The sequence below is a fragment of the Galeopterus variegatus genome, unplaced genomic scaffold, assembly GCF_000696425.1.
Source record: "Galeopterus variegatus unplaced genomic scaffold, G_variegatus-3.0.2 Scaffold2726, whole genome shotgun sequence".
Taxonomy (NCBI): Eukaryota; Metazoa; Chordata; class Mammalia; order Dermoptera; family Cynocephalidae; genus Galeopterus; species Galeopterus variegatus.
Genome location: NW_007728837.1, coordinates 252,534 through 276,604, shown reverse-complemented (window position 1 = coordinate 276,604; position 24,071 = coordinate 252,534). Strand labels below are relative to the sequence as shown.

General features: G+C 38.8%; 1 protein-coding gene across 1 annotated transcript; it reads right to left on the bottom strand.

Moving 5' to 3' along the window:
- Positions 1-8,622: 8,622 nt before the first annotated feature.
- Positions 8,623-24,067, bottom strand: ZNF786 (zinc finger protein 786). The gene is made up of 4 exons (XM_008582799.1): positions 24,050-24,067; positions 15,428-15,554; positions 11,546-11,698; positions 8,623-10,892 (listed from the first exon to the last, which is right to left on the bottom strand). The coding sequence occupies exons 1-4, from the start codon at positions 24,065-24,067 to the stop codon at positions 9,115-9,117; spliced, it is 2,076 nt and encodes a 691-aa protein (XP_008581021.1). The 3' UTR covers positions 8,623-9,114.
- Positions 24,068-24,071: the final 4 nt, after the last annotated feature.

The following is a 24,071-nucleotide window of genomic DNA, read 5'->3' as shown; positions in this document are numbered from 1 at the left end:
ATAGCTGGGCGGGCTCTTTGGCTCCGGACAGGCAGGCAGCCGGGCTCTATGGCTCCGGACACAGGAGCCTGTTACTCTAAATGATTTACAAAAATTACTTGGCCATATTAACTGGCTCCACCCTTCTATGTGTGTTCCTACTTATCAATTACAACATTTGTTTAATACCTTGAAGGGAGATCTGATCTGTCCTCCCCTTGTTACTTATCTGAAGAAGCAAAATTAGAATTAAAATGGATTGAATCCTTTTTACATTCCAGACAATTAACACATATTGTTAAATTTCAAGTCATTCATTTCATTATTTTGAATACCCCACATAGTCCCACCCGTTTGCTTTGCCAATTTCTTCCTCAAGTAGGAGTCATTGAATGGATTTTCTTACCCTATCAACAACAACAAAAAAGAAATTATATACTAAATTAGAACAATGTATTCATTTACTCACTAGGGGAAGACACTGTTGTCAAGTACTTACTGGGTATGATCCTGATATTATTAATCCTGGTCTTTCTAAAACTAATTTTTACACTGCCCTTGAACAATCAGAGTCTTTACAGATAATTGTGGCTGATTTTGTTGATAAGATACAATTCTCATTACCCCATGATAAAATCTTACAAGGACTCCAGATACTGCCCATACAATTAAACTCCTGTTTATCTCCTATTCCCCTCCCTGAAGCACTGACTGTGTTTATTGACAGTTCAGGCAGATCAGGAAAGGGATCTATAACATGGCAGGAACAGGGAATCTGGAAACATTTTTTTTTTTTTTAAAGATGACCGGTAAGGGGATCTCAACACTTGGCTTGCTGTTGTCAGCACCATGCTCAGCCAGGGAGCAAACCAGCCATCCCTATATAGGATCCGAACTCGTGGCCTTGGTGTTATCAGCACCACACTCTCCTGAGTGAGCCACGGGCCGGCCTTGGAAACATTTTTTTATGATCCATCACAAGTCCACTCAAAGGGCTGAATTGGCAGTTGCCATTGCAGCTTTACAACATTTTTACAATCAGCCACTTAATTTAGTAGCCGACTCTGCCTGCATCATTGGAGCCTTACAATTAATTCAAGATGCATCTATCCATGAGGGAAATGATTTTTTTATTTGAAACGTTTTGACATTTACAAAAACTTATTTTTTTGTAGTAATTTGTGATCTTATTCAAAAAAGGCATCATCCTTTCTATGTAACTCAAATATGTTCTCATTCTGGTCTTCCTGGCCCTTTATCAATTGGAAATGATATGGCTAATCACTTTGTTATGTATAATAATGTTTTACAAAAAGCTATTGATTCTCATCAGTTTTTTCATCAGGGTGCACAAGCTTTGACTAACATGCATCAGATCTCCTACAGGCAAGCTCAAGGTATTGTTTGTGCTTGTCCCAATTGTCAGAGGTTTTCTAAATCTAATTTCCCTGGAGGAGTTAATCCTCAAGGAATAAAAAGTAATGAAATTTGGCAAATGGAAGTCACTCATTAGGCTCCTTTCAAACGTCTTAAATATTTACATGTTACTGTTGATACTTACTCTGGTCTTACTTATGCCACTGCCCAAACAGGAGAAACTGCTGAACATGTTAAAAAACATTGTCTTTCTGCCTTTGCTACCATGGGGATTCCAAACCAGAACAAGACAGAAAATGGACCAGCATACACCTCCAAATTCTTTCAAGTATTCTGTGACAACTGGAACACCAAACATGTCACAGGAATCCCATTTAACCCCACTGGCCAGGCAATCGTTGAAAGAGCTAGTGGTCTTCTTAAATCTCAAATAAGTAAACAAAGGAGGGGTAATAAAGGAATGGCCCCTCATGAACAGGTCTTTAAAGCTCTGTTTACAATAAATTTTTAATATTGTAACTCTCAAAAATTAACAGCCACAGAGTGACACTTTATACCTCCTAAAGAGAGACCTAGACCTTTGGTTTTATACTGCCATCTGCCAACAGGACCACAATGGTGGGGACCTGTCGAATTGTTAACATGAGGGAGAGGGTGTGTGTCTGTTCTCTCACCCACAGGTCTGCTTTGGATTCCTGCTAAGGCTGTTAAACCACATGTGGAGCCCCAAACCAGATGAGGAATTGAATCTGATCCCCAAATCTCAACACCTCACCATCACACCTCAATCCATCTCACTGGGGATGGTACACATCAGACCACCAGTGATGGTAGTGCCAACAACCACCTCCACTCCCACCTATATGAGCCCACCAGTAATGACAATGATGACAACAAGCTCCAAATCACCCCGGGGTAAATTAATAGACTTCATCAGTCAAATGGCTTTCATTAGCTCAGCTCTTAAGCTCAGTAACTCATTTGAGAAACAAAAACTAAACTAAAATCTACCTGTTTAACTAGATGGTCTCAAATTTTCTGGCATCCAGCTGGTTTTCTTAAACAGACTTCTAAATTTTCTTCTAGGCTCATATTTCTTCACAAAATCCTATGCTAGAATTCTATGCTATTTTCTTAAAAGGAAGAAAATCTTCTCTGCATCTTCTTGAAAAGGCTTGCATACTTTGCTTTACAATGTAAATTCATTACCTCGCTTTCTCTAAAACAGGGTGAGGCCTCACTGATAAGCCTTGGCATTCTTCAGAAACACAATCTAAATCTGACTGTCTTCTTATGCTAGTGAGCTTTTTTTATTACATTTTGAACAAAACCTATAAGATCCTTGTTTGTTCTTGTTGTTTATGTCTGCATATATACGTGTGTAAGCTGTATGTTATATCTACATGTTCATGTCTATATGTGTATTTGTGTTGTCTACATGATACAAAATTGGCTTATAATTAATGTGCACTCATTAAATAAATAAGTATACTTTTCAAGTTCACGTGACTTAAATTTTCTAAAGTTTTGACAAAATAAATATATTTTCAAAATTTTATTTAAACCTTACACCTAAATCTGTCTCTAGGTCAATATGTCTCTTTGTTATCTCAGGTCTGCCTCCTGACCATGGTGGGAGAAACAATATCTTTTAGACATTATATTTGTGAATACTGCCCTCTGTCTTATGCTCCACATGGCGTTAAATGCCATGTGGAAACCTGGGACCCAGGATGGCTAGTGAAAGGAAATCTATGCCCAATATCTCAAAGGCCCTAGTCAACATTAACTGATAAGGGTATAGATTTTATACGCCAAGTTTTTGGCTGGGAAACCATAAATATTTATTTGGTAAAAATAGCTAAGACTCAAACTGGGATTTATGTAATCTGCTATGACAAATGGATGCCTATTTACTAACCTGAATGCATAAAAATTTTCTTATCAGCACATATCCCTGCCTGGGTTTACTAATCAAACATGATTACTAGGGATCTCATTTAACTGCTCTTAATACAAAATTGTAAAAGGTTTTCTTTGTCCTTTAGATAACTGGTTTACAAAACTTATTCCATGATAAGTTCTTGTGCTCTCTGCCTGAAACCTTTTGTCATTTTAGTCTTATTTTTTATAGCAATTTGTGATCTTATTCAACTAAATGTTTTAAGCCTTTTGTTATTTAACAAATTTTCCAAAACTAAACTCTTTTTTTTTTTTTTTTAAAGATGACGGTAAGGGGATCTTAACCCTTGACTTGGTGTTGTCAGCACCACGCTTACCCAGTGAGCAAACCAGCCATCCCTTTATGGGATCCGAACCCGTGGCCTTGGTGTTATCAGCACCGCACTCTCCCGAGTGAGCCACGGGCCGGCCCCCAAAACTAAATTCTAAAAACTGAACCTTTTGACTTAAATTAACTTTGAAGAGTTCCAAGGGCCCTGGAGCTTCTCAAAGGATATATAAAATATGTACCAAAACTAATTGGCTTATTTGACAAATTAGACTATATGGAAAGCATTGTCAGTACTGAGATGTTATGAATATGTGTTCCAAAGTCTTGTAAGGTTCTTAAAATCTGTGTCTAAATATAAATGCTACCGGTCATAATCTTGGTTCAATTATAATTTTAAAATGTTATGTCTTCAAATATTTCATGAAAAAACTCTGATAGGTACAGTTTCCTGATAAACTTTGAGTTCATACCTTTAAACTAAATTTCCAAAATTCTAATGAAGAAACCAATGGGTTTGTGGAATTGTTCACAAAGGTCAAAACAACAAAAGTTAATAAGTGAACTAATTAAAAAGAATTACAGGTTTTTACAATCTCCATATTTTGAAACACTGCTGGTTCTCTTAATGTTTTGTTTTCCAGATTTAAGAAAACTCTGTCTCTTAAGCTATCTATAACTGACAACAATTTAATAAAATATCATTTAAAAGAGAAGTAAAAAGCATTTGTTTTCTCCCTATTTGATCCCCCCAAAATTTAATAACCTTAAGTATCTTTATAATTATTATGGCAATGTGGCTATTTTTATAAGTTCAGTAAAAATTAACTCTCTCTCTTTATAACAGGATATAATTTAAAACTTTGGATATAAGATAGCATGTCTCAATTCTAAGTTCTGACCCCTCTTTCATGTTACCTTAATTTGGCCTAACTGCTGCTTTATTCTGCCGTTCATCTTTCCCCCTGACGTGGGACAAGACCACCTTGGAATGAGCCTTCCCAGCACCATGGGATTTATACAAAGAAAAGTAAGACCTTTTCAGTCAAGATATTGATCATCAATGCTTTTATGAGGAATGCCTTGATCATAAAGGGGAAAATAACATCTTCTCTACAAAAGCAGTTCTCTAAATTTTCCTGGCCTTAAAGTGGGTGTCTGTGACTTGGATGAGACATCCTGTTCCTAAACAAAAGATTTGTAATTGATTAAGGAATTTTTAAAAAGACTAGATGCTTTAGAAACAGTGATGTCCTGAATGGGTGTATATCAACAAACTCTCTGGACTCAGAATCAATTATTATATAGAGCAGAATCCCATTCGGGTGTTTTGACAATTGGTAATTACACCTAATTCACAGCACCTGGAATGATGCCAAGGCAAATGACATCACCAGTCCTCACCTGAAGTAAATTAAAAGGGCTTGCCATGCTAAATGATACTAACTTTGCTTTTAACTGTGAAAACCTGATCTATAGCTTTTTCTTTTTCTTTTAATTAAATAAACAAAATGGGGGAGATATGGAGTATATTTACATTTATAAAGCAAATATATTTCACAAGGCCTAGTTTCTTATAGTTTCCGGTTTAGCCTAACTTCTTAAAAGTACATGTAAAATGTTAACCTTACAAAAGACAGGAAATTTTCCCCAGGCTAAAAGTCTCTGTTGTAAGATAAAGAATTGTAGCACAGCAAGGTTACTGGCTCAAGGACAGACAAGTTACTGGTTTATGTGTAAAGATACTGGGAAATTGCTGTAAGAAGAGAGAATGTTTGCTAAGATCAATCTTTTGTTGGTGGATCGACTTAACCTCTTGCAAATTGCATTATGGAATGTCACCTTGTCTATTTCAATGATGTTACTAGTTTTCCATTTGTTAGCCTTAATTCTGCCGATATCCTTGTGTCTTTGTAATGGTTAAATCAAGCTGAATTCTCTTCTAAAACTTCCTTGTGTTTACAATAAAAGGGAGAGGCAAACTTTGGAAGCAGCTGCCACTTTCAGTTTTGCTCCTCCTAATGGAGAAATTACTGAAGTGCAGTCTGCCCGGGCCTCAATGCATATATAGTGCTTGAGTATTTGCATAATTCTTTTCTTCGTATCCATCACACAGGGAAAAGAGTTGTAACAGAACAGGCTAACGGTGGAAAATCATGAGTTTGGTTTTGGAAATGTTGAATTTGAGATGTTTATTAAACATCCAAGTGGGCATGATGAGAAGCTTTTATTCCCTCAATACACCATGATTTTTCCTTCAGAAATTGTTGCCTTTCCTCCAACAGATTGTTTTGTTTACATGTCTGTTGAGTCGATCCTTTTCTGTACATTCCACCAGGTGACTCTCGTGGATTATAATAGCATTGGTTCCTCTGGAGCTTTTCTCATAGGGTGGAGTCACAGTTTAAAATGCCTTTATTTTCCAGTGCAATGATTGATTTCTTCCCATTTCATTTTACAACTTCTGATGACAAACTACTCTTTGTTTTGTCAGGTATACCTAAAAATGTTTGGACTGTTAGCTATCTGATCTAATAACCCCAAACTGACCATTTTAGGTTGATGTAAACCTCCCCAGAAAACTATCTTAGTAAAGAGTGAGGTGATAAATTACATTCAATCTGAAAGAAGTTTCCATTTCATTCCTAAATAATCCCTTTGTCCCCCAAATCACAAACAATTACCATTAATTTCTAATTTAATTCTCCCCTATTTAAAAAAAAATCCCTTTCATTAATGTTTTGGTCTCTTCCAAGACACTTCCAATTTCCCTAGGCCAGTGTGACTTTACACTATGTGGTTTTTCCCTTGTACTCTTATATTTTGAAAACTGTCTTTTTTTGCCCTTCTGCAATAAACTTAGCTCGTTTAGGTAACTGTGCTGGTTTGGTTTGTTTGTTTGAGCACTTGGTACTTCTAACCATAGAAGATGCATTTCCTGGATTTCCAATTAAGTGCAGTGGAAGAATCCCTGCCCTGAAGTCAGGAGACCTACAGAGTCCCAGCTCCATCACTAACCAGGTAGGAGACTGTAGGTGAGATATTTACTATGGTTTTTGTTTCCTTCTCTGTAACATTAGATATTGGAATAAAAAATCTTTCTGCTCCTTATAATTCTAAAATTCTAAAGGAAATTTAGAATTATAAGTTATCCTATATATGTATATATTATTAATATAGATTATATACTTTGTAAATTCTGGAAAAAATTAAAAGGAGTCTAATGGCCTTCTTTGTGATACTGAGTTTTATTTTTTTTTGGGGGGGGGGGGGAGGCATAACACCGCATGCTAGCCAGCTGAGCTAACCAGCCAGCCCATGAGTTTTCAATTTTATTTTTGTAACTATTACTTTTTAAAATTTCAAAATTTCCTTGTAATTACACATATTTTTTTTATATAAATGCATAAAGTAAATCCCATTATATCTGGGTTTTTGTGTGTGCACTCTTTCCCCTTTATTTGCTTGATTTCTTCTCCCACTCTCTTCCCCTCCTCCACTTACATCATATGGGCATATACAGGTTGAATATCCCTTATCCAAAATGTTTGGGACCAGAAATGATTTGGATTTTGGATTTTTTTCGCATCTTGGAATATTTGCTAATGTCCTTACTGGTTGAGTAGCCCAAATCCGAAAATCCAAAATGCTCCACTGAGCATTTCCTTTGAGTGTCATGTTGGTGCTCAAAAAGTTTTGATTTTGGTGTATTTCTTTTTTTTTCTTTTTTTTTTTTTTTTAAAGATGACCGGTAAGGGGATCTCAACCCTTGGCTTGGTGTTGTCAGCACCACGCTCAGCCAGTGAGCAAACCGGCCATCCCTATATAGGATCCGAACCCGTGGCCTTGGTGTTATCAGCACCGCACTCTACCGAGTGAGCCACGGGCCGGCCTTAATTTTGGTGTATTTCTGACTTGGGGTGCTCAGCCTGTATATGTATGGTTAAGATATATGTATATGTAATTTTAAAAACTGAAGGGAAAAAAGATCTAAACCTTGGTAGAAAACGGGTGAAACACTAGTATTTGCACAATTCATCTTCTTCTGTTTACTTTCTTATTTTCTACCTGTTGAATCTTCTGTTCTATTTTCTGGGAGATTTCTTTTTACTAAATCCTACTATGAGACTTTAAAAATGTTAACAATCACATTTTTAAAACTTCCTAGAACTTTTATTTGCAGATGCTTCCTTTCTTCCTAAAATTATGTTTTTGTTTTATAATAATGTTGTCTTCTCCATTATTTTTCTTAACATTAGTATTTTTAAATTTAGTTTTTATTCCCTGAATTATGCTTTTTCCCCTCTTATCTTGGTCTTCCTCTTTCGTGTAAGTTATTCTTCAAATGTTTGATAATCGTTGCCTATCTATTCGTATTTAAGAATGGAGCAACAGACAATTAGGGTCTTTGTGTCACTGGCCACATAATTCTTTTCTTGCTGAGTATCTTTGGAGATAGTGTCCCAGAGAAAATCATTTGTGAAACACTGTTTTATAGAGTTTACTGATCGTCTACTTTTGTTGTACCTCAGAACTTCAAGTAAGGCATCTTTTACACCAAACGTGGACCCTTCGAAAATTAGGGATTCTTTTATGGAGTACAACTCTGTCCCCAGAGTACACACGTTTGGTGCTCACACAGCCTTCTCCTAATGTAAAACAGGGTAGCCCTCACTTTCCTGGACTTCTACTTGTATTATTATGAACAGTTGCTTGAAATATTCAACTGCTGTTGCCTGATTAAGCTGCTTAGCTTCAATATTGTGTCATAACTCAGCTTGTAGTCATCTGCTTGAATATTCACTCTTGGGAATCTCACCCAGTCTCTCAGCTTCAGGTAGCATCTCTGTTCTGGAACTCCCAAATCAAGATTTCCTGCCCCATCCTCTTATCACGCCTCTTAGCACTTCAGTTTTGTTTCTTCAACTCAGATTACTCAAATTTTGCTGAAATTATCAGCGTTTCTTTAGGGAAAACTATGCATAATCACTAAAGAACCTGTTAAAAAATTTCAGCATTCACATAATCAGACAAACTAAGATTCAGAAAATTCATTTTATTGCTATCATTTCCAAAATAAATCAACCAAAACCAAATCCAAGAGGCTATTAGGCCTGCAACAAAGTTCACCAGATTTAACTCACACTTTATGATCATACTCTGAAAAGAAAAAAAAAAGTGGAATTGCCATTTAATAGCCACGCTTTCAGCTTTGAGAATGGAAGTGGAGGAATTTCCTTGTCAATTTAAGCTGAGATTTTAGAGCTGGGTTAGTATTTCAGCAAAAATTACCACCCAAGAGGTAGGAAGAACAAGTATTTCTTTTATTCAATGACAGGAAATATAATTGATGATGTTTCAAAAGAGAAAATTGTTTGTGGTTTCTCATATTCCTAACTTGTACTATATTCTCGCTCAAAGAAGGACCCCTGTTCCTAAAATCTGTCTACCAGGGACTCTGGCTACTGCTGCTGTGGATTCCCAGGCAGCATCAACTCTGCTCCCTGCTTTGGGTGTCCCACTCTGCCTCAACTCCAGTCAGCCTCTATCATTGCAAACAGTTGGCTAAGCCTCTTCTTCACATCAGGCTCATTTGGAGCATGGTAGGATTTTGTGTGCACTCTGATGTGTTCAGCAAGTTTAGACTTATAAATGAAGCCCTTCCCACAGTCACCACAGGCAAAGGGCCTCTCAGGCCTGTGTATGCGCTGATGCCTAAGCATGTGTCCCCTTTCCCGGAAGTTTTTATCACATTCAGGGCAGTGGAAAGGTCTCTCCCCTGTGTGCAGACCTTGGTGGCTGAGCAGCTGTGCCTTCAAGCGGAAACTCTTGTCACATTTGGGACACTGAAAAGGCTTCTCTCCTGTGTGCGTCCTGATGTGTTCGATGAGTTTAGACTGCTTAGCAAAGCCCTTACCACACTCACAAGAGAAAGGCATCTCCCCACTGTGCAGCAGCTGGTGAGCTTTCATGTCAGCCTTCACGCGATAGCTCTTGTTGCACTCAGGGCACTGGAACGGTCTCTCTCCTGTGTGCAGGCGCTGGTGGCTCAGCAGCTGCCCCTTCAAGCGGAAACTCCTGTCGCACTCTGTGCACTGGAAGGGCCTCTCCCCGCTGTGCACGCGGAAGTGTTCCGTGAGCTTGGACTGTCTGGTGAAGCCCTTGCCACACTCCCCACATGAGAACGGCCTCTCCTTACTGTGGGTGCGCTGGTGGGCCTTCAGGATGCCCTTCAGGCGGAAGCTCTTGTCACACTCTGGGCACTGGAAGGGCCTCTCCCCGCTGTGCACTCTCAGGTGCTCACGGAGCTTACACTGGTGGGAAAAGCCTCTGCCACACTCAGTGCAGGAGAATGGTCTCTCCCCGCTGTGTCGGAGCTGGTGGGCTCTCAACATGCTCTTCAGGCGGAAGCTGCCCTCACACTCCGGGCATTGAAAGGGCTTCTCGTCTGTGTGCAGCCGCTGGTGCCTCAGCAGCTGTCCCCTCTGGCGGAAGTTCCTGCCACACTCGGCACACCAGAAGGGCTTCTCCCCGCTGTGGACTCGGATGTGCTCTGTGAGTTTACACTGTTTGCTGAAGCCCCTGCCACACTTCCTGCAGGAGAACAGTCTCTCTCCACTGTGTGCATGCTGGTGGACTTTCAGAAGGCCACTCACTGGGAGAAAACTCTTGTCACATTTGGGGTGCTGGGAAGGCTTCTCCCCCTTGTGCATGAGGTGGTGGCTGAGAAGAGTCTGCTCATGATGGAAGCACATCTTACATTCAGGGCACTGGAAAGGGCTCTTCCCTATATGGGCAGCCAGATGTCTCAGCAAATACTGCTTCAGGCGGAAGCTCTTACCGCACTGGTGACATCGCAAGTGTCTCTGTGCCCAAGTGATATTCCACTGTAGCTGGGCATCAGCTCGTTTGTTGAATTTCTTCCAGACCCTACATGGAGGGTCCTTCAAGTGGTTCCTCTCGTGCTCCACTAAGTAGTTCTTCTTCCAAAAGCTTTCCCTGCAGACAGGGCAAGGGTGCTGGGTGCTCTCCCAGGAGGGGACTTCCTGAAAGCCAGGGAGACCCAGAGTTCTGTGACTTGGGATTCCTTCTCTTTGGGCAGATTCGCAGCAGCTGTGAACTACTGGAGTTAGAGCCCGTGTGTCATGTCTCTGTGGGCTCATGAGGGTGACACCTTGATTAGGCCTGAGGGAAATGTCTTCTTTTTCTCCTAAAAAGGGTCCAAAGGAATACTGGCTATGAAGAGGATCTAATTGGAAATGGCACTCAGTTTCTCCTGAATTCACAGCATGCTGGCTTCCTGAAACTGAAAACAAAGATTCAGTCAATAACCTGTCTATGGCATGACTAAAGATTGTCACCACTAAAGTGATCTGTAACAGTGACCTGTGGTGGCCTGAGAACCTGGCTTCCACTGAGCTACACAACAATACAGTGTGGTTCCATTTTATCACCAAAATGGTTTGGTGACAGTCTGCTGAAACTAAACAGACACATCTTAAAATACTATTAAAAAGAGGAAAATATAGGTCACAAATGTAGGGTCTAAACTCTGGAATCAGACTGCCTGGGTTCGAATCCACTTGTCCACTGTGCAACCTTTGTTTTTGCTTCAACTCCTTCTCCTGTAAAAACAGGGAAACAATAGAACGTAAGATGGTTGTAAGACCTGAGGGAGTTGACGTGCAGGAGGTGCTCAGCATGGTGCCCTGCACACTGCACGTTACTCTAAGTGTTGACCACTATTATGACTTCAGGAACATCAGACTTGAATGGAGTCATGAGGTGATGATGGCAGTGAGTTCCTAACAGAGCCCTGACTAATACCATATTTATATGCAGTCCTGAGCTGTCAAGACATCAAGCCTCAGCTCAGCCACACAGGAAGATCAGCAATGGGAAACTAACAAATCTGCATGAGATGTCTTAAGGTCAAGGCCCTGATTTCTTAATACTCACCCCAAAACAGTTGTTGCTCAATAAGTGGATCAAAATGGACATCAGTAGAGGAGCAAATTATATTTCCCGACTTCTGTGATTCTCCCCAATTCCTGAAGGGCTCTCTCCCCTGTTCAATCCAGGATATTAGTTTTGGTTTGGGAAGTCCATCACCTGCACAGAGAAGTCAAACAGGGTAGTTTGGCTTCCTTGAGCACTGAATTTAAAGCTCACTATGTTGTTTCTAAATTTCACAAAATTCAGTCCTGGGACAGTGTATGAGAAGAGATAAAAAATAGGTTATAGGTTTATATGAGGAGCAGATCTGCCCACTCGCCATCACAGCTTCCTAACCCATCTGCACCTGTTAGATGTGTGTTGGTTTAATTTTGTCATGGTCTCATACATATGCCAAACCTGTATTTTGTCCAGAAACAAAATGGCAAATGCTTCAATATTCTTAATAGTCATTTAGTAATAGCCATTACAGGTTCAATTTTAAACCAAGTTGGCTGAAGCAAAAATCTAGCCAAAAAGGATTTTTAGAAACAATATTTTAATTTTTATTAAAGATATTTCTAGCACACAGAAAAGTAGGTGAAAAATATAAAAAAACCTAGGTGCCATCTAACTTGGTCAAATTTTACCAGGTTTACATACTTGCTTCAGGTTTTTAAAAAGATATGAAACATTATAGTTTAAGCCCATGTACATTCTTCTCCAGAATTAAGCACTATGCTGAATTCTGTGTTTATCATTCTCACGCATGTTTTTATTTTTTAAGTACATGTGAGGGTACTTCAAAAAGTTCATGGAAAGATTTATATTGTGGAGAGCACTAAAATTAATAAGCCAAATGTATTTTACAGGGCCTAGCCTCCAAAGCCCTGTACTTTCAGGTTTAACCTAACTTTTTGAAATTACACATAGAAATGTTAAGCTTGCAAAAGACAGGAAAATTTCTCCAGGCTGAAGTCTCTGTCGTAGATGAAGAATTGTAACATTTCGGAATTGCTGGCTCAAGGACAGATGTCCTTGGTGCAGGTAAACCAAGGATTGGTATGTAAGCTGATTGATATGTTAAGAAAGTTACTTGATTGTTGTGTAAATATGCTAAGGAAATTGCTGGGGGGAGGGGAAAGTGTTTGCTAGGAGTGGGCTTTTGTTGGTAGACCAATTTAACTTTTTACTAATTGCATTATGGAATGTCACTTTGTTATTTCACTGATGTTACCAGCTTCTATAGTTAAACTATACTTAGCCGTAACTCCACCTATGTTCCTTTTCTGTAACTTTCTGGCCTGGAGAATAAATACTGAGAAAAAAACCCAATTCGGTGTTAACTTTCCCAAGGAGGAATGCCTCTCTCTTGAGGGTTCCTGGAAATTAACCCCTTCGGGGCTTCTCACTGCTCAGAGGAAATGGGCTTTGAGTAATCCTTTGCATCTCCATCACCCAGGGGAAGAGAGGTGACACATACTATCTTGTACTTCTATTTCTGTTCATTTTCTTTAAATTATGTTTTTCCACAAACTTTTTGAAGTACCCTTGTACATATATATAAATATTATATTGCTGGTTTTAAACTTTGTATAAACCATACCATATCATTCTGCACCTTGCTTTTTTCACCTCAAATTATGTTTTCAAAATGTCTCTATTTTGAAACTACTAACTCGGGATCACTTATTCGATAGTATTTGCTTAAGTGAATACAAGATAGTCTGTCTTCTCTGTTCACTAGCATGCCCCTATGAGCACACACACAGGCATGGACATTCCTCGAAGTGAATTGCTGTATCACAGGGTAAGCATGTCTTCATCTTTACCCAATGTTACCCAATTTCTCTCCAAAGTGGCTGTGTTGATTTACAGGCTCATTAGCAGAGTAGGGGTGTTCACATTGCTTCACATCTTGACAACTCGTGGTGCTATCAGGTGTATTTCTAGCTCTAACATAGTACTACATAGTAAGTCTTGCTATCTGTAGGACAATCACCTTCCGCCTTCTTCCAAAAAACCGTCTTGGTTGATCTTGGACCTTTTTTCTTCCATGGTCTTTATAATCAGCTTATCAAATTCCATGAAAAACCTTATTGGGATTTTCATTGGAATTGCTTTGAATGTACACATTGATTTGGGAAAACTGACAGAGGCAAAAAGCTCCATTAACCAACTGTGATGAAGAGAATGGATAATCACAGGGATGTGATGAAAGCATGAATAAAGAAAGTAATTAACCCCCTCCCCCCAAAAAATCCAAATCTAAAAAAGTCATGGCTTAATAGTGAAACAAATAAAATGATTTTGAACAACAGATAAGTACGAAAAAAAGAGAATCCATTTGATCTTGATGCTTGAGACATTCTCTTTTGGGTGGCACAGGATTAATGACATAGAATTAAATTTTTTTTCTATAGACTGCTTTGGTTCTTCAACAATGAAAATAATGTGAAGTCTCAGATTGCATGTTTTAGAAACAATCCATAGGTAGAGCCTGGAAAACTTAACTATGGGAACAAAACACAATATAAGTATTAAAAACACTTACAATATAAAGGAAGTGGCATGGCTGTCATGAACTGGAGGGAATGAGATGGAGACAGAGGGAAGTACAGACAGTCCCTGGCTTACGGTGGTTTGACTTACTATTTTCAGACTTCACAATGTTGTGAAAGTGATACGTATTCAGTAGAAACTGTACTTTGAGTACCCATCGAACCATTCTGTTTTTCAGTTTCAGTACAATATTCAATAAATTACACAAGATAGTCAACACTTTATTATAAAATAGACTTTGTGTTAGATGATTTTTCCCAACTTCGGCTAATGCATGTTTTCTGAGCACATTCAAGGTTAGCCAGGCCAAGCTATAGTGTTGGGTAGGTTGGGTATATTAAATGCATTTTCTACTTATATTTTCAACTTATGATGGGTTTACTTGCAGAAGTATCTGCAAGAGAACTAATTAACTTATCTTTATAGACTGAAGAAATCAAGAGATGTAATATAAAGTTGATGGAACATGATCTAGAAGTTTTGATATATTATTTTAAATTATAAAGCTAACCAATGGAGGCACAAAAAACTATCAAAAACTGGGTTACAAAAGGGGTAAAAGGAGATAGAAGAGGGAGAGCATAAGTGAGTAATGCCTCAATTTTCACAGTAATTAATTAACACCGTCTAAACTCAATAAATCAAGAAGAGTGTAAATATTTAGATTGGAGAAAACCACTTTAAGAACGAAAACAGAAATGGTTAAAAGTGGCTGCCTTTGGGCAGATAAGTCACTGTGGGAATAAAAACGAAGCAGGAGACTTATCTTTCATTTTATGCTTCTCTGAACAGACTGATTTTTTAAGACCATATTTGACAAATAAAAAGAAATAGAAAAACCAAATAAGCAAAAAGACCAAAAAGAACACCATTACCATAACCACACAGAGACTGCTACTCTTAAACACCTCAGTGGATAGACTTCCAAAATCTCTGCAGGGAAGAATCACATGAGCTTTTCTTGAGTGTTCAGACCCTACTGTGAAAGCTGTGAGGTAGGGACATCCCTCGGTTAATGATATACAGGATATGAGCTAGATGTACTCGTATGTGTAAAGTCGTAGCAACCTGAAGTGACTAAAGGAGTGACTAAAAGCCCTGACTTATATTTAGTCACCTGTGACCACCTTATGTGATGTCTCAAATATTTTCATGTAACAATGTCTACCCTTGAGTAAGGATTGCAATGCTTGCAGAAGTACTAACAAAAGAATATGGGGTAAAAGTGCCTTTCTGAGTTAGCTTCTGAGAAATCTTCTACCTGACAAACAGGAGCATCAAATGACAGAGACCTTTGACAGGATCCAGTTCCACGACTTACCCCCAAAGTTGAAAACTTCTTACCTAGAGAGACAAGCGTCTCGTAATTGGCTCTCATTACGTGCTTGTACAGCTCCTTCTGCCATGCCTCTAGATTCTGCCATTCCTGCTCCGAGAAATAAATGGCAACATCCTCAAAAGTCAGAGGTAACTGAAATTATAGACATAATACATACAAGTCACAATTGCGCCCAAATGACTCCAGCTCCTTCTCATCGTTCATTTAAAGAGTTCTGTAGCAGACAACTGTTTTCGTTTGTTTAGCAGCTTTTTCCTTGGGAACGACTCCTTCCCCTACTCCAATCACATGCTTCTGCTGTTAACCACTACAACCCCGTCCATGTGTTTCTTTATGCTTGTTCAAATTATATTACATATGTACAGTATGGAACTTTAATTCTTTACAAAAATGGGGACAAATCACCGTGTAATTTCATTCACTTAATATGTCATGGACATCTTTCCAGGTTGATATAGTATATAGGCAAACTCATTTTTCAGTGAGTTGCATTATATTCTGTGAGTAGATATACCCCACTGATAGGACAGATATTGTTTCCATTTCCTTCATAAATCACACAAAAAAATGCTCTGATATGCTTCCTTATGTATTAGTGTTTTTACTTCTATAGGCTAAGGTCTAAAAAGGAGAACTACTTAATCAAAGGGTATAAACAATTTCAGATTTAAGACACCACTAGATTACCTTCCAAAAAGAATTCAGCACTTTTACCCTTGCTATTAAGATGACCCTTCTCATTTTCTTTACACCTTTGCCAGCACAGGATGTTCTTAAACCTTATTCTTGCCATCATAATGAGTGGCAAAAGCGTATTCTCGTTTTAATTTGCATCAATTTGTGAGTCTTAGCACCCCTTTCATACTTCTTGGCTTAATGAATATTTTTGTGAATGCTATTCAAATCCTTTGCTCACAGAGTAATTACCATTTGTAATGATGAACATGCTAATAATATTGATTTGATCATCATGTACTGTACAAAATAATGAGGGTCAACTCTGTACTCCATAAATATGTATAATCAAAAATAAATAATTTTTTTAGAAAAAACAAAAAGCAAACCCAATTCCTTTGCTCAGAGGGCTCATAATTTGAATGAACTTTCTTCCATTAAGGTTAATAACCCTTTGACTGGCAAATGTTTTCTCCTAGTTTATCATTTATCTTTTGACCTTGTCGATGGCCAAATAAAAAATTCTGAAACTTTTAGTTAAATGTCATTCTCTTCCATATAGTTTCCAGCTTTTTCTTTCATTTTGAGCACTTCCCACATCAAAATTCCACAAATATTCTACCAAATTATTTTTTAATATATTTAGATTTGCAATTTAATCCTACAGATGAGATTGGGATCTTTATTTGTATACATATGGATAGCCAATCCTGCAGCACTATTAAATACAGCATTCTCGCTCCTTACGTTAAAATGCTAATGTTCAACCTTTGCACATTAGTTTACATACTGTATACTGTTCTGAACTCTCTATTCCGTTGCACTATCTATGCATATCTGAGTACAGTACTTATGTAACATTGTAATACCCAGAGGGCAAGTCTCCTCCCATCCTCTGCCTCATTCTCTTCCAAGCTACTGTTGTCAATTCCTGGGATATTTATTCTTTTTTATAAGCTTCAAAGTCATTTTCCCCAGGAAAAAAAGAGAAGTGCATTGGGATTGGGTTTAAACCACATTACACGTGTATAAATGTATTTAGGAAGGACTGACTGATCTCACCTAGGAACACAGTCTACCCCCCCTTTTATTTAGTTTGTGTTTGCTATCCTTTAATAGACTTAATGATACTCTTCATAAATGTTCTGAATTGTTTTTATTTGTGGTTTTTCTAACATCTCTGCCACCTTCAGTCTTTATTACTAGTATTTATTTTTAAGTTGTTGATTTTTGTAAACTTGTTTGTATCCAATGTACCATATTTACCAATCCTAATAGTATTAAGTTTTTGTTGGAATACAATCAAATAATTTTCAAATAAGGATAATTCTGCCACCTTTTCTCAAGGTGTACTACTTTTTTCTTATATAATTACATTTGTTAGAAACTCTTTTGTGGCTTTAGAGTTTAGAATGTCCTGATTTGGAAGACTTTTCCTGTTCTAAGATTATATAAAACATTTTCCTGGATTCTTCATAACATTTTTATAGCTTTGTTTATTAGAACGAAGTTTCCATTAGGAACTGTGGAGCCAGGGCTACTGTCTGGAATCCTGCTCACAGCGCCAATTGTGAAGCTCTTTAATCCGGTTCCTGAACCAATTGTAAAGCTAGGCGACCATGCTAGTGGTCGGGCTCTTTTACCTGCCCATAATCCTGCACCGACTAGGCCAACTGCCGATCTAGGGCTGGGTCTGGAGCTCACAGACCCCTCAAGCCCATTCACAGACTGGGTCACAAACCCTTCACATGCCAGACTGGGTCACCAGACCCCTTACATGCAGGTTTACAAGCTAGGTAACCGGCCAAAAGGTCCTTGGAGCCATAGGTTGGAAAGCATGGCTGTGCTGGGTGGACGCCCAAGGCCAACGCCCAGCTGCCTGCTACACTAAACTCACTCTCTCTCTCTCTCTCCCTCTCTCTCCCTCTCTCTCTCTCTCCCAAGAACACAAGAATAGCAACAAAACCAAGAAGATACATTGGCACACATGTGCACTAACTACACACACACACACACAATTTGCTTACAAAGGATGCTGAACCACACCCAACTGGACCTGAGGCGAGGGCCCTGACCAAACTATTCTATTTTCCCAATAGGAACTTATTTCTGAGTATCATAAAAAAAAAAAAGGGACATAAATCTTTTTACAAATGGATATTTGTCATAATGCACTTATTGAATAGTCTTCTTTCTTTTACCACTGTTTTGGGTTGTACTTCCCACCCCAGATTCCAATTTATATTTGGGTATATTTTTGTCCCATTGATGAATTTGTCTATTCCTGTCCCAATACTACACTGTTTAATTCTTACAGTTTTATCAAGTGGTTTTCTATATGAGAGGGCATGGCCATCCACCCACCTCCATCATTTTGTGCTGGAAATTGTCTGGACTTTTTTGTCTATTTTCTCTCCTACATAAACAGGATAATTATTTTGTCAAATCTAACACAAATTCTGTTGGGATTCCAACTGGACTACATTGAATACACTGATTAATTTTAGAAGAACTGGATCTCTAAAATATGACATCTTCCCACCCAGAAACATGATGTATCTTTCATTTATTTAGATATTTTTATGTGTTTTAGTAAAATTTATAGGGTTTTTTTTTTTCATATAGACCTTATATAATTCTTGATTGGTTCATTCCCAGGTGTTTTAGAATTTAGTTGCTACTATGCCTGAGGGACTATTTTTCCCATTAAAATTTCCAACTATAAAAGCTTGGAAAGCTGGCTTTTATATGTTTATTTTATAAATGACTTCCCTTGCTGGCTATCCCTTTCTGTTGACTACTGATTATTGCTTTCTGTTGATTGTTGTTATCTGCAAATGTAGCATTTGGCTAATGTCAGAATCCTGCCGACTTAGCCAATGGTGGTGCTCCGGATCAAGGAAATGTCGGAATCCTGCTCACAGTGCCAATTGTCCAGCTCTTAATCCTGGTCGTGATGCCAATTGTAAAGCCACAGGACCATGCCAGTTGTTGGGCTCTTTTACGGGCCAGTAATCCTGCCCTGACTGGGCCAACTGTTGAGCTAGGGCTGAGTCTGGAGCTCACAGACCCCTCAAGCCCATTTACAGACTGGGTCACAAACCCTTCACATGCCAGGCTGGGTCCCCAGACCCCTCGCACACCAGGCAGGGTCCCCAGACCCCTCACACGCCAGGCTGGGTCCCCAGACCCCTCACACACCAGCCTGGGTCACCAGACCCCTTGCATGCAGGTCTATAAGCTAGGTAACCCTCAAACAGATCCTTGGAAGCTGTAGGTTGGAAAGCATGGCTGCACACGTGGAGCAGCTGCCTGAGGCAGTAGTCAGCCTGCCTGCTTCACAAACTCTGAACAACACAAGAATAGCAACAAAACTAAAAAGATACATTGGTGCACATGTGCACTAACTACACACACACACACACACAGATTTGCTTACAAAGGATGTGCTGAACCACACCCAACCGGACCCAAGGCAAGGGTACTGACCAAACCATTCTATTTTCCCTATAGCAAATAACACTTGTTTTAACTACTTTATCATTTCCTATCTTTCTTAGGTTATTACAATTGTCTGAAATAATGTTGAATAGTGATGGTAGCATTTATCTGTCTTATTCTTTACCTTAATGGAAATGCTTGTAATGGTTTACCTTTGAAAGTAATGTTTGTTGGTTTCCTTTAACTGATTAACCAAGATTCCTCTTATTCCCAGAATAGTAAGAGTTGGCTTTGAATTTCATTGCTTTTTTAAAAACTGCATTATAAAAAATATAATACAGGCAAATGTGTTAAAATTGCTTAATATTTCATTTATTATGGTTGACTTGCATAAATTGACATTTGAACCTCAGTTCATAACTAGAAGTATGTAATTTATATATTTATTATTAGAGTTTAAAATACTCTAATTACATAAGTATACATCCTACCTTTCATAGAATTGTTTTCTTTAAAGTCAGTTTAACTCCAATTGTTATTGCCATATGTGCTTATTTTCTATGGGTATTAAAGCACAAGGATGCTTCAAAAAGTTCATAGAAAGATTGTACTACCTTTTAATTCTATTTTACCACAAACTTTTTGAAGTACCTGAATATATCTTGTTTCAAGTTGTATTTTTAATTTGCATTTATCTTTTCTGTTGAGTTTTTATAACTGATTCCTTTACATTTGAATCAGAAATTCATTATTTTAAGTTTAATGAAATATAGTCCTTTCTGTGATGACACTTGTTTTGAAACACAAATTTCTTCCAACATAATATATTAGGGAACAATATATTACAAAATTTCACATTTACTTTTGGGCAATTTTGTCTGTGAGAAACACTGGGACAGTTATTCTCAATCAAGGCAATTTTGTCCCCCAGGGGCCATCTGGCAATGCCTGGAGACATTTTTGATTGTCATAAATGGGGGGGGAGGGGCGGCTACTGGTATCTAGCGGGTAGTGGCCAATGATGCTGATAAACATTCTACAATACAGACAGCCCTACGACAGAAAATTATCCAGTTCAAAATGTCAATAGTGACAAGGGTGAGAAATCTCATGCCAGGTGAACAAGAGAACTGAACTGTGCACACATGCACACTCTTCAAATATCTACCAGCTACCTCAGACTACCCTGTGTTAGGAGCCCTTCCTAGCCACATCTTGTGTCACAACTTCCCATTTGATTTGAGATAACCCTCCTTTCACCACTTCACAATAATTCACAAACTCCACCCTCATTACACCCACTTCCACAAGCAAATTTCTGGTAATTTAAAAGTAATTAAGTTTATTTATTTCTTAATTATTTAACATGCATAAACCTGTTGTTTTTATTAGGTTCCAGTCTTTTCAACACGTCACTGATGAAGTTTTGGAGTGTTGTGTGCCTAACATTTCTTCTTTTAAGCTCTGTGATTTTTATTGCACAATTTCACACAGCACCATGATTTTTCTTTTCTTTTTTTTTTTTTCCTGCAAATATTTTATTTATGCCTAAGTTTCTTTTTATGAAGAGTTATTTTATTTTTATTTTTATTTTGTCAATATACAATGTAGTTGATTATTATGTCCCATCACCGAAACCTCCCTCCCTCCTCCCTCTCCCCCCTCCCACCCAAGCACCATGATTTTTCGAAACACATATGATGTATTATAGCCGAACAGAATGTATGAGAGTACTTCAAAAAGTTCCTGGAAAATGGAACTAAAAGATAATACAAGTCCTTCCATGAACTTTCTGAACTACCTTATGTTTTTATTTCCACATTCTCTTCTTCTGATTAAATTGCTTACTTTTAAAATGTTTTTTTAATGCTCAAAAAGCATTGTTTTGTTACTTTTTAATTTTCAGAAGTTTAAAAGATCCAGAAAATTACAGAAAACATTATAGCAAGCATTCTAATATTCACCACTGATTTAACACATTTAACATTTTTCCTCAGAGTTCCTTTTAGTGAAATAAACAAAATATGACATGTAACTCCGTTCCCTTCGTTCCTCTCTTCAGTCTTGTTCTTATACTTAGTTCCACTCTCCTCCCTTCATAGAAGCAAACACTACGAATGTGGTAACTTTTCAGTTCATGTTCTAAATTTCTTAATACACATATGTACCCACAAATAATATATAATACTGTTTTGTGTCTTTTATAAATAAGTGCTTTATTGCACTGCAACTTGCATTTTTCACTCAACATTTTGAGATCTGTCCATATGGATATATAGAGAACTATTTAATTTTGTACAGTGTTCCATTGTCTGAATATATCATTTTAAAAACCTACTCTTTTATCCATTGACCATTTCTTTTCAGTTCTGTGAATTGCCTGTTTATATCCTTTGCCCATATTTTTATTGGGTCACATATCCTTTCATTTCTACTACTTCTTTATATAATTTCTATATTGATTTTTGACTATACAGGTTATACTTTCTTCTAGTCCATGGCTTACGTTTTAATTTTCTTTGTGCTGTCTTATATTGTGCAGAAGCTTTCAGTTTTGATGCAAATGTATCAATCTTTTCTTAGTTTTCTCTACTTTTGTGTCTTGTTAAAGAAATTCTTTTCTGGGCCGGCCCGGTGGCACACTGCTACAGTGCGCCGCTTGCGAGATCTTAGTTTTCTCTACTTTTGTGTCTTGTTAAAGAAATTCTTTTCTGGGCCGGCCCGGTGGCGCACTGCTACAGTGCGCCGCTTGCGAGAGCAGCGGCGCTCCCGCCTAGGGTTCGGATCCCACATACAGACCATTTCCCGCTCACTGGCTGAGCGAGGTATGGGAGCAACACCGAGGGTTGCAATCCCATTGCCGGTCCCGGTCCGGTATTTTCTTCGAAAAGGCTTGTCAAACTTTGCTGTTGATGTTCAGATTTTCATCTTGAATGTAATTTTTTTATGGCATAAAGTAGTGATCTAACTATTCTTTTCCAAATGGAATACTCGATTGTCCCAATACCACTTTGAAGGTTTGTGTATTAGTCCTATAGCTGCCCTAAGTAAGTATCGCAAACTGGGTGGCTTAAAACAACAAATTTATTCTCTCAGTTCTCGTGGCTAGAAGTCTGAAGTCAAGGTGTCAGCAGAGCTATCCTTTCCTGGAAGACTCTAAGGGAGAATCTGTTCCATGCCTCCCTTTTAGCTTCTGGTGGTAGCTGTCCATTCTTGGTGTTCCTTGGCTTGCAGGTACATAATCCAATCTCTGCCTCCACCATCACGAAGTTGTGTCTGTGTCTCTTCTCTTCTTATATGGATACCAGTCATATTGGATTAAGGACAAACCCTACTCCAGTATGACCTCATTTTAATCAGTTATATCCACAACATCCCAATCTCCAAAAAGGGTCACAATTTGAGGTTCCAGGAAAGACCTGAATTTGAGGGGGATGCTATTCAACTCAGCACATAATCTGCTTCTGGGTTATCTGCTCTGTTTCCACTGCTCTATGTGTTTATCCCTGCACAAAACAACGCTCTTAGTTCGGTAAGTTCATAGTGTTTTCTGGTAGGGAAATTCTCTTGTTCTTTTTTCAGATTCGTATTCTTTGACCTCTATTTTTCCAAATAAACTTTAGAATCTGTGTGTTTAAATTTACAAAAGTCTTATTACCTTTGGTAAAACTGCAATGAATTTATATACTATTTGAAAGAAGAGTAACATTTTTACTACGTTTAGTCTTTCCATCTATGGGCATAGTATATCTCCTGTGTATTTAAATCTTCTCTATGCAGGTGCTGTACATTTACTGTATATAATGCTTTTGTATGTTTCACCTCAGGAAATTGAGAGCGCACACGTATTTTAAAATCAATGATGTCATGAATTCGTTTAAAAATCAGCAAAAATCCTCAATAGAAAAGCTTATAAAACAAAGAAAAGTATAATAAAAATAACCCACTCCCTCTAAACTCAATTTCAACAGAACGCTAATCAAGTAATGTGTACCCTATTTGGGGTTTTACATCCGCTTCTACTCCTCCCAACAGATCGTTCTTCCTTCCTACTCTCAACATAAACAATCACGTTGGCGGCTAAAACAGGCCCCGCCACACACCGTTTCAACCGCTCAGAACACTGTATCTTTAAAAACGTCTGTCCTGAACTCAATGACTGGCGCGGTGTAAGACTGGCTGAGCTGTGACAGCCACCCCCGGCCCCAGCCCCACCTCTGTCCTCCCCACCGCCCGCCCCGCCACGCGCGGGCCCCCTCGCCCAGGCTCGGCTGCAATCCTGGGTCGGCCCCGGTGTCCACTCGGCTTGGCTCAGGGGTTTGGCCACCAACGAGCCCCTGGAGCTGCGGCCACCGGCTCCCTGCAGGGCCCGGACTCCACACCCCAGATCTAAGCGACCCCCGTGCACACTCCGACCTGTCCGCCGACGAGGACCCCAGGACGCGGGCCAGCTCGGTGCCCGAGGATGCGCCCGAGCCCGAAACCGGGCGTCCGCGCGGGGACCCTCTTACCGGAGCCGGCGTGGCCATCGCG

What these genes read in the sequence shown, in the direction of transcription:
- ZNF786 (XM_008582799.1), bottom strand. An exon ending in CGAGACGCTTGTCTCTCTAG is followed by an intron (nt 11,699 to 15,427) that starts GTAAGAAGTTTT and finishes TTCTCTGTGCAG; the next exon opens with GTGATGGACTTCCCAAACCA. An exon ending in TGAGCAACAACTGTTTTGGG is followed by an intron (nt 10,893 to 11,545) that starts GTGAGTATTAAG and finishes CTTTGTTTTCAG; the next exon opens with TTTCAGGAAGCCAGCATGCT.